Source organism: Hesperophylax consimilis, chromosome 15, assembly GCF_061612785.1.
Source record: "Hesperophylax consimilis isolate HC1 chromosome 15, BYU_Hcon_1.0, whole genome shotgun sequence".
Lineage (NCBI taxonomy): Eukaryota > Metazoa > Arthropoda > Insecta > Trichoptera > Limnephilidae > Hesperophylax > Hesperophylax consimilis.
The window spans coordinates 11,504,396-11,517,962 of record NC_142850.1 but is presented as its reverse complement, the minus strand read 5'-3'; the positions used below and the strand labels follow the sequence as shown (position 1 = coordinate 11,517,962).

Here is a 13,567-nt window from a genome sequence, read left to right as displayed (position 1 = left end):
TTCCACTTCCCATTTCCATCCATTCTCTTCCCTTTCAGTCTAAAAAAATACTCCCTTTGGTGATGTTATATAACTTCTGGCTCAGGGCTGTCAATTTATTGTATGGTATTTCACAAAAAAAACTACTTACATAATTTTACTCAAGGGTACCAGAGATTTTATTTCTACTTCATTCGCCTATTACGTTTTTCCTCTGTCTAATTACAATAGGTAGAAGTACGTCAGAGGTGCTAGTATAAAAACTATACTCCATTGTGAAGTGCAGTAACCCCACTCTTTTTGCAAAGTTAGGCGGCTCCCTCGTGGGCCGGTAAGGAATTGAAATAAACTGTACTGCAAGATCCTGTGCAGAAAAGTAATGTTCGCTAATCTAAGGTAACTTTTTGCAGTGAAGTACATTGTGGGATCTTTCTGCGCAGGATCTTACATCATTCGGTTACCGGTCCATGAGGGGGAGGCCTTATTATTAGATCATTATCGGCTATCTAACCCGCTGTCCCTATTTAAACAATATTGTAAAATGTGACAAAAGTAATAAAATAATATCATAATGATTAAATTTTTATTCAATAAAGCTGTTGCGTACCGAATCGATTGGTACTCAACGGATGGACTCTAGTTTTTTACAAGAAAATAAGATAAAGCAATCGTGTTTATCACAAAGAAAAATAGGAGTGGGAAAGGAGGTCTTTACCTTGTGAATGTTGTGGTTTCAATTGGAAGTTCTGTTATTGGTTTTGACCGTTCTGTGGGCACTATAGTTTACAGATGTATATTTACTATTGTTTCACAACACGAACGGTTTTTATATCACTAATATTTATTGTTCCACAACATGAACGGTTTTTTTTAACACTTTCGATAATATTTGTTTAATGTTTGATGATTGGGACTAATAATTTATCCTGTTTTTCTTTAATTATTACGAGGGGGCGAAAAATATGCTACGATATGCAACGAAAATCACATAATTTTTTTTTTTTTTGTAAAACTGTAAAGCGAAATAATAGAAGAAAAATATAACATTATAAAATATAAATTTATAGTTGAAAAAAATATATAAGAAATACATAACATAACGCTAATCTTTGTTAGGTTGCAACATGTTATTTATATTCTTCCTACCCACATCCTTAATCCATAAATTAATATTTCTTTTGAAGTCGGTTATTTTTTTAATGATATTTATATTTTAAGAAGGATGGTATTAAATAGTTTGATAGAGATATATTGCAATTTTTTTTGCCCAGTTAACAAATAACACTTGCTTTTTTGGCCTTCTATTTTTTAAATTTTCTTGCTTCTTTTTTCGAAGTGTAGATATTTAGGAAAATGGAATAAAATCAAGAGAGAGGGCGATTGAGGTAGGCACCGGATTGTTGGAATAACCATAAAAGTGTTTCAATATTAAACAAAAGCCTTCGTGTAATTTATCTTGGTCTTATCCATAGACTATGTTCGTATTGTAAGTTTGTTCCATTGATAAAGCATGCACAGTGAGCTTACGGGAAACATTAATATGTAAATTCAATTGCGAGCATAGTAGAAATGCCTTTTAGTAATGGTGCACAAAAAAAGTCTTATGCGATCGATGCGTTCGTACACATTTCGAAGTGGATTATTTATAAATAAAATTTATTTGTACATTCCTTCAGCAAAACTTTTTTACGGATAATTAAAGTTTATTCGTTCTCCTTTGATAAAATACAGTAATTTCAGAAAACCTTTCAAACCAGTCTTTGAACCAAATATTTTTTTTATCAATTTTGATTTTTTTGTTTCTCCCAAATTATAATTCCTTTTGTAAGCAATGAACCAAAAAACTCTCTTTTTAGGAACTTTAAGACTCACTGCCCGACTTCACTCTTTTTTCTAAACCAACTTTTTTCAATAACAAAATCAACAATTCAACTATAGGTAAGGCACATACAATACGGCTAATTGTTTTATTCTGTGATGGGTTTGGATATTTCAATCTCTGGTTTGAAATATTGATAAAAAAAAAAAAAAATTACTCTCTTTGTAACTACGATTTTTTTTATTTAATTTTCTATAACCGGACGGTTTTGCTTAGTACAAGCATCTTCAGGGTATAAAATTAAACTAATCTAAAATATAATGTGTGTGTTTATGTGTACATATAAAGTGGGATAACACATAACGTAAGATAGCAAGAACGTAAAAATCTAATATAGTAACAGAGAGAAAGAAAGCAAACAGATAATGTCATATACATAATGGGATAAATATTATATCTAAAGGGACAAATCGCTTAAACAGGTGATTAAAGGATAATGGGAGTTTTATTAGTTATGGGGAATATACCTAATGTTGGGCTATTCGATACATTTCATTGATTTTTGAAAATGTTTGTACTAAGCAAAACCGGAAGGTTATAGAAAATTAAAATTCGTGGTTATAAACGTAACTATACAATATGTACTATAGTTGTAACTATACAATATGTACTAAACATTCCAGACGAATAAAATGGTGTTCAAATTTTACGACTTTTTCCCTTTGAAAGTTTTGCCTTCTTCCGCACACACATTTTCTGCTTTATTAACAAAAGTTTATTGAGAAAACGTTTTAAAATCATGTAATAGGTATGAGAAATATGATTTAATAACCATTTAACAATCCGTAAAATCTGTAACTGCCTTACCAGATGTTTTTTATGTATACCTCCGAAAACTAAAGTTGGTTCGAGTTATATATCAATAGAATTTTTAAATAATCTTTTATAACCACCCATTGAAACAAACTCGGTATTTAATTGAATAATTTGTCAACCAACAGGAAGCATTCTCTATTTAATAATGTCGTTATAGATTTCGCCAATAAATCAAAGCTATATAACTTTTTTCAATCACCTAGAAAACTGAATTCAGGATACTCGGTAAATATGTTCTGAGAACATCGTGAGATTCAGTGCGCTCAGCAGGTTTGGGAGATGAGATTCTGAATCATCGATCCTTAATAATAACCGACTAGGAGCGCTACTCTACAATTTCTACCAGATGTGATGTCACAGTCAGCCCTGGCGAAGAATTCTATCGAATTTCACATCAGTTAGAGTACCTTCATGACGTTTGTAAAATGCTAAAGTGGGTTCCATTTGAAAAATCCATTTATAACTCGCTTACATCTGCTGATCTATTTTCAACTGATGTATTTATATGAGTGACGTTAACAGAAACATACGTACTTATTGATGATCGATGAGCATGATTGATATCAATTTGTGTTCGGTATTATTAGCAGTTTGCAATCCAAATATTTTTTTAAATGGTATACCATCTACTCCATGTAATGTAAAAATATGAGGAAAAATTACTATATTATTATATTGTCGATATTATTATAGTATCGATATTGTTTTTTGGTCTGGTAATGAAATGAAATAGTTATGTTAAGAAATATATATTTACTATCATAATTAGATTGTTAATTAAATAAAAATTTCATATTCTGAACTTAATAATTTTTTAATGTGTGGTATTTTTATTATTCTTATGTATTATTCTTCGCCCGAACGCAAACGTGGCTCGTTAGGACACGTGTCACACTACTTATTGGTTTCCCGTCTGCTACCTTTTACTGCCCTTTTCGAGCAGATCACACAGTCCTGCTTGGAACTTTTTCTTAAAATATAATGTTTTCCATTGAGCCTGGTCTGATCTTTCCGGTCTCTGATGGAGTGAGAATATTTAGTGCGCAGTAAAAATATACAAATAAAATGAATGCGTAGTTGTTGTTATGTATGACAAACAGAGCACAAAGCACAACCAATCGTAAGTGTGTACTGTATAACTTAATATAATCATTTGTGTACCTGTAAAAGGACCCATTTATTTTTTAAACAATAAAATGTATACCCATTGTTTATGTCGCCGCTACGGTGCCATCGGAGTTGTTAGAATGTTTCGTATGTCGCCATGGCGGCGACAACGGAGTACAAAGAGTTAGATTACCAAAATTGTTTACATCCTATTAAATAATTTTAATTCTAAGCTTGCGTTGGGCTTTTTCTAACCATCAGGAACCGTTTTTGTGGACAGAATTAATCACAAAGATCTTTTTAAAACACTATTCAAAAGGCCGTATTCCTCTGATCTTTTTGGATGCTGTGTAGAATATATTTTAATGGGACAGTTATTTTGGATAACGAAGGGGTCCATATTGGATGAGGGAGGAAACACAAAATCAAAGAAACCATTCCAAAATTATTACTGTCTCGTTCTGAGATCATACAAAAACAACCAGCAAACTGAAGGCCGCGGGTTCAAATCCCGGCGTGCGCAAGTAAATTTTACATGATTCATTTGTGTTATTCAAAAAGTATTCATTAAAAATAATACATAGTATATTTACGCACGTTTCGGAGTGGAAAATACTCTCAGTATCGCTCTGGTGTAAGATCACAATTCTGAATTGAAACGTTGCTTGAAATGGCATTGGCCATGTTTGGCGACCAAATCTGAATAGCCAGGTTCTTCCCCAACTTCAAATTCCCCATCTAATTCCCCTCTCCAATTCCGTCTGCATCACAAAATAGAATAGTGACTCGGGATTACTATGACATTGAAATAGTGGTTAAACAAACACAGCTTTGGCATATTTTTACACTATGGTAAGGCGGACCATCAAAACCGCAGTTTTTGGCGCATTTAAATAAATCAGCTAGTTTAACTACCATAACGTGTGCCATCAAATTATATAACAATATTGTTACTAAAAAGATGTTATAGTACGTATACATTTGCGAACCGAAACGCGAACCGAGCCACGATTTACGTGAAAGTAACGAAGCAACTCTAAGCGGCGCGGCGTTTTGTGCCATTTGCGGTTGCTTCGTTCCTCTTCCATAAGTTGAGGTTCAGTTTGGCAGTTCGGCTCGCGTATGTATACATAGCATTATTAGTAACGTAGCAAAAGCTGCTCTAAGCACTATTTAGCAAGCTCCAGTAAATAAGCGTTGAATTTTAAGCGGATCATGGAAACCACCGCTTATAATAACAATTATTATAATTGTTTCTGCCTGCCCCAGTTTATCGTTAACACTGCTTTAATATGTTGTTTGGAGTACAGGAGTACTTGCAGGTAATACATAATCCTTTGATAATATTTTAATGGTTGGGAAACCTGTGCTTAGTCTCGTGTGGTATATTTGCATACGCTTAAATTTGACTGGTAAACAAGGTAAAAAAAACAACCAAATATTTATTTTTACTAACTTTCATCCCTTGGTGTAGATTTTCTTGGAAACAAATATAAGAAGTGTTAATGTTATCAGTATAACTACCTTCGTGGTCGAGGGGTAAGGCTTTAAAAAATCCGGATTATTTTTTTTTTTCACGAAATTACTCATTTTTTAATGATAAATAGTATATTTACCGCTCGTTCCAGGGTGGAACATACTCTTGGTATCGTCCTTGTTTTGTAGGACCACCATTCAGAATTGAAAAGTTGCTTAATATGACTTTGGCTGTGTTTGGTGACCAGATTTTAATAGCCCGGTACGTTCCCTCCTTCCTCTTCCCCGTCTACATTCAACCTCACAACATACCCCAATTGGGGTTGCCATATTCTCATTAGCTGTTGAGAGCAGTCGGGACTCTTTTGCGGTTGCACATAAAAAAATTAAAGTTACGTGATGATTTAGTAAACAAATAATTTTTAAATTATTGGAATAACTGTTGAAGTTTATTGCCATCAATTTTATATGCAATCATGGAATATGAAGTTATATTAATTAATCTAAATGAAACAGAGCAAGACCAAGAAAATTAAAAGAAAACGGTTGCAGCTGGGAATCGAACCTACTATATCTTTCTTACCGGAACAATGCCTTTCACTCGACCATGGAGACTTAATTATTTTACATCATTTTCTTCATCTCATCTCAATCTTAGAATTACCAACACCATCCTCAACTAGTTCCCATTTCTTTGTTTGCTTTCTGTGTATGATTACAAATAACCATGAAAATATATTTGTAATCAAGATGGTGTCAAGGATATTATAGCTTTCCGGTTTTTATTAAATAAATTCAGGTGGAACAAAAATCACTTAAAATAATCAGGTATCAATGGTTGAGTGGTTTAAGGAGTTGTTTCGGTAAAACAGAGCTATTCGAGATCGAAAGGGTTCGATTACCAGTTGCGACCGTTACCTTTTTTTTATTTTCTGTTCATGTTTCGTTTGGTTTTACTAATATAACCTTCTTATTTAATGTCTCAGCAAGTAATTACAATCTCTTACTATCTTCTTACGTACTGACTTTGGTGGATCGTTTATTAATCTTCAGCTTTTGTGAATAATTAATGGCTCTTGTGGGAATCTTCAATTATATTTTCCTCAGCAAATAATGGTATTTTTTTAAAGCGGGATAACTAACTATGCTTTACAGGTTAAATTACAAATACAAATTCTCACGGTGGCCATAGATTGACTTGTAATAGAAAGGTATTTACACTATTTTTTTACTCTCGAAAACTGATTTACCGCCAAAACCAAGTGCTCGTGAATTCGGCTGCATGTCGTCATTATGAGTATATTGGTTCTAGTTATTCTACTTTTTTAATTAAGGCGATGCAATACGTCGTGTAATATTTTAAATGGAGCCGCTATCAATAACAGCCCTTACGTAGATGGCGATAAGGTTTAAATTCCCGCTTAACACCATCCACCTGTTTTGATTTATGCATGAAAAAAACATGGCCAAAAAGTGCCTTTTTTATTTTGTGGATATTCAGGCATAAATATTTAATTTTTTTCCGATCATTTTATAAATAACTTAATTTGCTACATTATACAATAAAATCATAACCGAAAATGGGTATGTTAGTGAGAGATTTTGAACTTTAAAGCAGTTTTCATAGGCCTTATACATTATTTTTTTCTGGGTAAATAAAAAGTCTCCGTTCAATCAACCTCGGTTTCTGTTAAATGCGGCGTTTATGAAAAATAAGCACTAATTAAAATACAGCTACACCAACAGCTCTTTTTTAGTTTGTTTAGCTTTCCACGAAGAGAGCATGTTTTTGTTTACGGGATCTGGCTTTGTTTTCGCTTTTAAGATTTAAATCTGCGTTCTTATGTAGCGAAAAGAATCCTTAAATAAAATGACGGGAAAATATTTCATCATTTTTTCCACTTCGGAAAGTGCGCGTTTGATAATATTGACACCTTAAAGTAGGACGCATTTTGAAATATCTGCCGGGAGCATCTAAACGCACTTATTGGTGAGACATGTTTGTAAACATCGCATGAACTTACAACTAAGCGAGGATGTGTCAGAATTATTAGCGTGCGATTATATCGTACATGTATTGTTACGTTGTTAATATTACGAAAATCCCCCTTTTAACCGGATAAGCAATAACTGGAAGAGATTCTTAGTAAATAAGCAATATACGCAATGCCATTCTCACAATTGGAAATGTTTTTAAACCACACATATATAGTGGGTATTTTAATTGTACGTAATCTGTATTTAATTACATTTTTACCTATATGTATGTAGTTCATAAGTAAATTAATTGAGTTTTTGTAACTGCATAGTTCTCCCAGTATAAATAAAAAATATTTTTAACAGAAAATTATTTTAATTGACAATTCTAAAATTTAAACTGTTTCATTGAGAATTCAAACTTTTGATTTTTCACTGGTCTGCAGTAGTATTATTATAAATCTGGTTTGAAAAGACAGTGATTCATTTCTCATTGCGTTATAAGTGATATTATAATTAAAAGTAGCATTAATGATATGATATTCTGGATACGCATAATTTTTTTGTGTAAATAAATTTGTGCTGATATTAAATTTTAAACTGTTGATTTTTTTCCTGTTTGCGAACACAGCTAAATTTTTTACCTTAAATCCAGCAAAAATTGGGGACTTACATATTTTTTTACCAAATAACAAATAAACAAAATAAACCAAATAATAAAGACAAATCTTTATAAGAACATTTTTAAAGCATCCTATTTCATTGACATATTTAATTTTTTCCAGGTGGAAACAATAGGTGACGCCTATATGGTGGTGTCGGGTCTGCCAATGAGGAATGGTAACAGACATGCGCGAGAGGTAGCCAGGATGTCTCTCGCCTTATTGGATGACGTGCGCAAGTTCGTTATCCGACACAGGCCGCAAGATCAACTTAAGCTGAGAATCGGCATTCATTCTGGTAAGTTAAATATGTGTTTTTTATTTTTTTTTATTTGAGACACAAACAGGACATTTAAAGTACATTCATGTCTAGTGTAAAATAAATTTACATACAAATATAAATGTCGATAGACTAATGTGTCTGCAGCAATCACATTTGCACATTCACTATCAAAACAATATCATTATTTTTTTATATAAAGCTTAAAAATTACAGAAATAACAAGACATAATAATTTTGAAAATATGTTTAAATTAGGTATATAATAGAAAATATCAAACCATCAAAAATCAATAAACAATATTTGTTTATTGTTTTTTTTAGGTACAGATATCGTGGAGATATCTCGTGAAACAAGTTATATTATTAACAAAAATATCTATGCAAGCATGTGTTTTAGCAATATCGTTATATGATCGAGACATTCTAGACATAGGATTAAAATAACCAAATTGGTAATTACAATTGGTAAAAATGTCGGTCCAAAATATGTTAAGGTTTCTAGTGAATTTGGGCCTGGCGTTTAACTTGATTAGATGGACTGTGATACTATCTACTTGATTATTCACAATTTTGCAAAGTATTAAGAGGTCATTTATGTTTCGTCTTTTAACTAGACTCTCTAATTTCAAATGTGTAAGTCTTTGTTCGTAACCGTCGTTACGGGATAGCCAGTTAGTAGGAGAGGAATGTAACGGAAAGATAAAGGTGGGGCAGTACTTGGCTATTCAATTCTGGTCACCATACATGGTGTAAGGCGCCAGTGTAAGAAGGGGCAGTTTTACTAACGTGGGCGACAGTGTGAAAAGGTGCTTTTGTACGGAGACTTACCAGTGTACATTTCGGTTTTAGCTCAGGTGGTAGAGAATTGAGTTCCGTATCTTCAGGTGTTAGGTCAGCCAATGGGCTTTTACACGGGGGACAAATGCTAATTCGACCACTGCATATTCGTCAAAAGAAACACAAAATGGGAGTATGAGAGTATATTCACAAAGCACAGTTACATTACGGATATACACAGATGAAAAGGGTTATTATCATCCTAAATATTTCTAGCTGTTTGTTAGGAACAATCTCTCTATGTATTTAAGGTTCTGGCTGGCAAGCCTGAATGTTAACACGATTCAAATCATAAAAGGCACATTAGGAGAAATGGTTATTAATCAGCTTACATGAATTTGCAGGAGGAACAACCGTGCATGTTGAATCTCTAATATGGCGGGATATCTTCTGTACTGCACGCGCCAATGCGCGAGCAGTTCTCTATTGTAAATTGGCACTGAATTAGATATTGGTTATTTAAAGTATTAGCACAAAAATAGCCGTTAATTTAGGCGCGCTACAGGGAGCGTCTTTGTTAATTGCAAGGCACACATGTTGTCAAGGCCGAGGTTGAATTGTGAGTGGCCGTTGATTTCGTCAGCCAGCGTGCGCGCGCATTGTGCAGTGCCAACTTGACCCTGCGCAATGCGACGCATGCGTACAGCGAACAAAGGTGACAACTGATAGCTAGGTAATTTGAATTCGCGGGAGTTTTGAACGTGTCGATTCGTTACGTGACAATGCCTAAAGCCATTTCAAGTAAAATTTTAACTCTGATTGGTTCATTTTCACTAGGGCAATTCTGTGTATATTTCAATCTGGAACGCCACGCAAATACACCTTATATTATTTAGAATTATTAAATTATGTAATAATACAAATCAATCATATATACTCATTATGGCAAGCAATCCATTGGTTACGAGGGAAGCAACATATACAATTGCCTCCCAGACGAAATTAAAAATGAAAAAAGTATAGGTACATTTAAAAAAAAATTGCTCAGTTTTATGCTCAATCAACAAAACAATGAAAGTGAATAATATCAGTGTGTAATATATTTATGTGTAATATATATGTTATTTCTAGTTAAATAAGTGAAAAATGTAATTTTCTTTTATCTAGAATAAAAAAAAAAAAAAAAAAAAAAAAAAAAAAATTAATTTAATTGCGCCCGCAGGAATTCGAACGCGCGACCTCCAGATTGCTAGTCGAGAGCCTTACCCCTCGACCACGGAGGCCCTTTTTAATAAAATGTTTATACGGTTACCTTTAGTGAAATGGAAGGACGCGTGTAAATAAAACTATTCATTTTGAATATACCTGGAATTATTTTGGAGATAACTATAACAAATTACTAAATTTATTAATTATTTCAAATTAAACTCGGTAGTCATATGCTGAAGCCAGGGTTCGCGTTACGCACTGTGTGGTGTTACGGAAGAATTGCCGGAGAAACTTTTTGCCTTTTTGACGTTGTCTCAATGTTAATATTAATCACTATTCTAATTGTGGCTGGCTACACGGGAATAAAAATATTTTTGTTAATTTCACATTCGCCCGATGTGCTTTTACACTACGTAACATGGTTAGATAAAAATACACTATTATTTTCTTTTATATTATATCTCCTTCTCATATTTACCCTTTGAAATTCGAAGGTATTTATTTTTTTTCAACCCTCAGAAATCACTGTCGCTCGACTCGTTCAATTAATAATCCGATCGCTCGAGTACAACTATTTTTGTTAATAGATATAATTAAAAATCTATAATATAATGATTGTTTCCTCCTCCCCAGGGACCGGTTCCTAACTGCTGTTAATTTTAAAATAAATTATTGTTTCACATATTTTTGTTATATTTATTCTATACTTTGATCCAAAATATTGTCTGACAAATTTCAGCGACTATTAGTTTCAAAGTTCCGCTCGTCAGCTCGATCATAATCTCAGAATTCGTGTTTTCATTTTGAAACAAATAATAAAACACGGTTTTACTACATTTCGTGAGAAAAACTTCACTCCAAAGAATAGGAGTAAGTAAAAACTCAATTTGATAGAAGAAAAAACTTTATCTTGAGGATCCTTCAAACCGACATCTGTATTTTCACGCTGGTTTGTTTTTCTCACATCTCTCTTCGGTTTCACAGTTGAAGTTCGTCATAAGATTTTAATTCTAAAAGGAAAATAAACTTTTATGATTCAAAAGTTTTCCGATAGGCGACTTGGATATACAATTTTATTTCTGGTGAAAGATTTTTTTTTAATTCGATAACATGATTTTTACTTTTATTCAAAGTTTTTCATTAGAAAACTTCATGTTTTCATATTTTAAGACTGATTTATGGCATAAGAAATATTGAGGGAAAGAAAAAACACAATTTTGCTTACCTCCTCGGATCAAGTCAATAGGGAAGGAACAGATTGATTTATAAAATATTAATATATTACTTCTCAAAATTGTATAACATCTTCACTAAAATATGTAATCTACATTTTTTTGATCTTGTTAATGACCACCTCAAGGTCGCTTTAAAATTAATAACATGAATTAGGAACCTTAATTCAATAAATATACTATAATTAAATGCGATGTTTATTACAACGACTTCACAGGAATAAAATGAATTTGTCTGTTAACTAGTTTAATCCGGCTTGAAGGACCAAACAATATACTCGCAAATATTGTATGCGAATCAGTTTGTGCTTTTATAGTGGACTGTAATCAATGTTTGACACAACTGTTGGGGTAACCATGGTTAACAACTAGAATTGGAAAAGTAGTCTGACTTACCTTTGGCGTTTTCAATCGATATTATGGCATTGAGGGCCACTTACTGCTGGTGATCACTGCATAAAATTTTCTCAATAGATTCGAAATAAACGTTCTGAGAGAGCATTTAACATGTTTACTGCACAGATTTTCTTAACAGACTAGTAATACGTAATAAATTGTTGCAATTCAACTGATTTAGGTATGTAGGTACTCCACAATGTGAGACAGGGACAGGTAATTGGGTGGAGGAATGCAGGAACATAATATGTTAAAAGGAGATGCATTTGCAAAGCATGTTACAGAAACACGTGTTTCTTTTTTACTATAAGTACCTTCAAATTTCATCTACCAAATTATCAAAAAAAAAATCATCCCAAAATTTTATATGCACTATTTTTATATGTTAAATGATCTATGCGAATATTTTCAGCATTGTAACACTTTTATGAAATATTTTTACATCATATAACTTCGTTATGCTCCTCGCCAGACACGACGTCTGTTCTGAAACGGAGTGGAATATGACAATGTTAAAACACTACCCTGATAAATGATTGGTTGTTTCCGAAATAATTATGAATTTTGCTATAAAAAGTTGTGTACACAACTTGCACAAAACTGCGGATACTCATTTAATATTATGTAAATTATTGACGAAATTCAAATTTTATAAAAAAATTATTCAAAGCACAAAGGGGCAGAAAATATATATATGTATTCATCCATTGTAGGGAATACTCAACGGCGTGAAAATACCAAATAGAAGTGTATAATGAAAACATCTCAAGGGTTTTCCTTTGAATGCCTCAAGGAATCATATAATCATGATTATACGTGAAAAGGAAATCTCGTGATGTCTACTGATTCTAACGTCTTTTCTTGTTCGTTTTCTTTGGCTTTGAGTCCAGCTTTGGGCATGAGTCTCATTAGAACGAATATTCTAACTTTAGGAAATCTTTGAAACTCTCACCCGAAAAGAGGACTTCAAGAAGCAAAGTATTCAACCCATTAACTTTGTGGTGGACGTCTCTTTCGCTTTTCCAAGTAAAGGTTTCATTGGATGACATTAAATCTTGTCCTCACAATTCTGCCACCTGCTAGTTGAACCACATTTCCAACATATTGTTTTATGAATGTGGTGATAAGATAATAATTTCAACTGACAAAATGATTGCAAACATATTTATTATTTCGTATCGTACAAATATTGAGGCTTGTTGTTTAAAATTAATTTGAGGTTTTGAAAGAAGTGTTCATTTTAACGGAAGTAGCAAACAAAACTGTTTTTACGAACATACACATATTTAATTATGTGTACTTATTATTCGCCTTTCTTTTTATTTAAGTACTGATCACAATTGTAAATTAACGTTAAATATAGTACATTGCAGGCTTATAATAAAGATTCAAATAATAAAAATTAAAATTATCCTTAGGAAACCATAAGACTTCCCTTACTTTATGTTTCAGGAATTCAATTTACCACCTATGACAGAATTGTATAAAAAACTCCTTATATCTAATTTATAAAGAATGTTTCATAGATAAAATTACACCCTTATATAGCATAAGCAATAGAGTCACAACAAATGGCTTATTAGCCATCCCAATGCTAAGAACAACCACGGCTCAGCACCTTTATTTGTAATATTTAATTATTGAAGACAGTATTAGCGATTCCTAAACGAAAATCTGAAACAGAAAAATCAGAAAAAGATACGGTCACATCTAGGACTGTGACCGCAATATAGTTTCGTTGTCTTCTTTTTTTTATGCTTCCGATTTTGTTGTC

At 32.7% G+C, this 13,567-nt stretch overlaps 1 protein-coding gene across 1 annotated transcript in view; it reads left to right on the top strand.

Moving 5' to 3' along the window:
* LOC149417296 (atrial natriuretic peptide receptor 1-like) overlaps window positions 1–13,567 on the top strand; it is a 513,733-nt gene that overhangs the window by 491,063 nt on the left and 9,103 nt on the right. Inside the window, exon 18 of the mRNA XM_089640190.1 lies at window positions 8,020–8,194. Coding sequence (XP_089496316.1) covers window positions 8,020–8,194 — 175 coding nt within the window. The remainder of the gene's footprint in view (window positions 1–8,019; window positions 8,195–13,567) is intronic.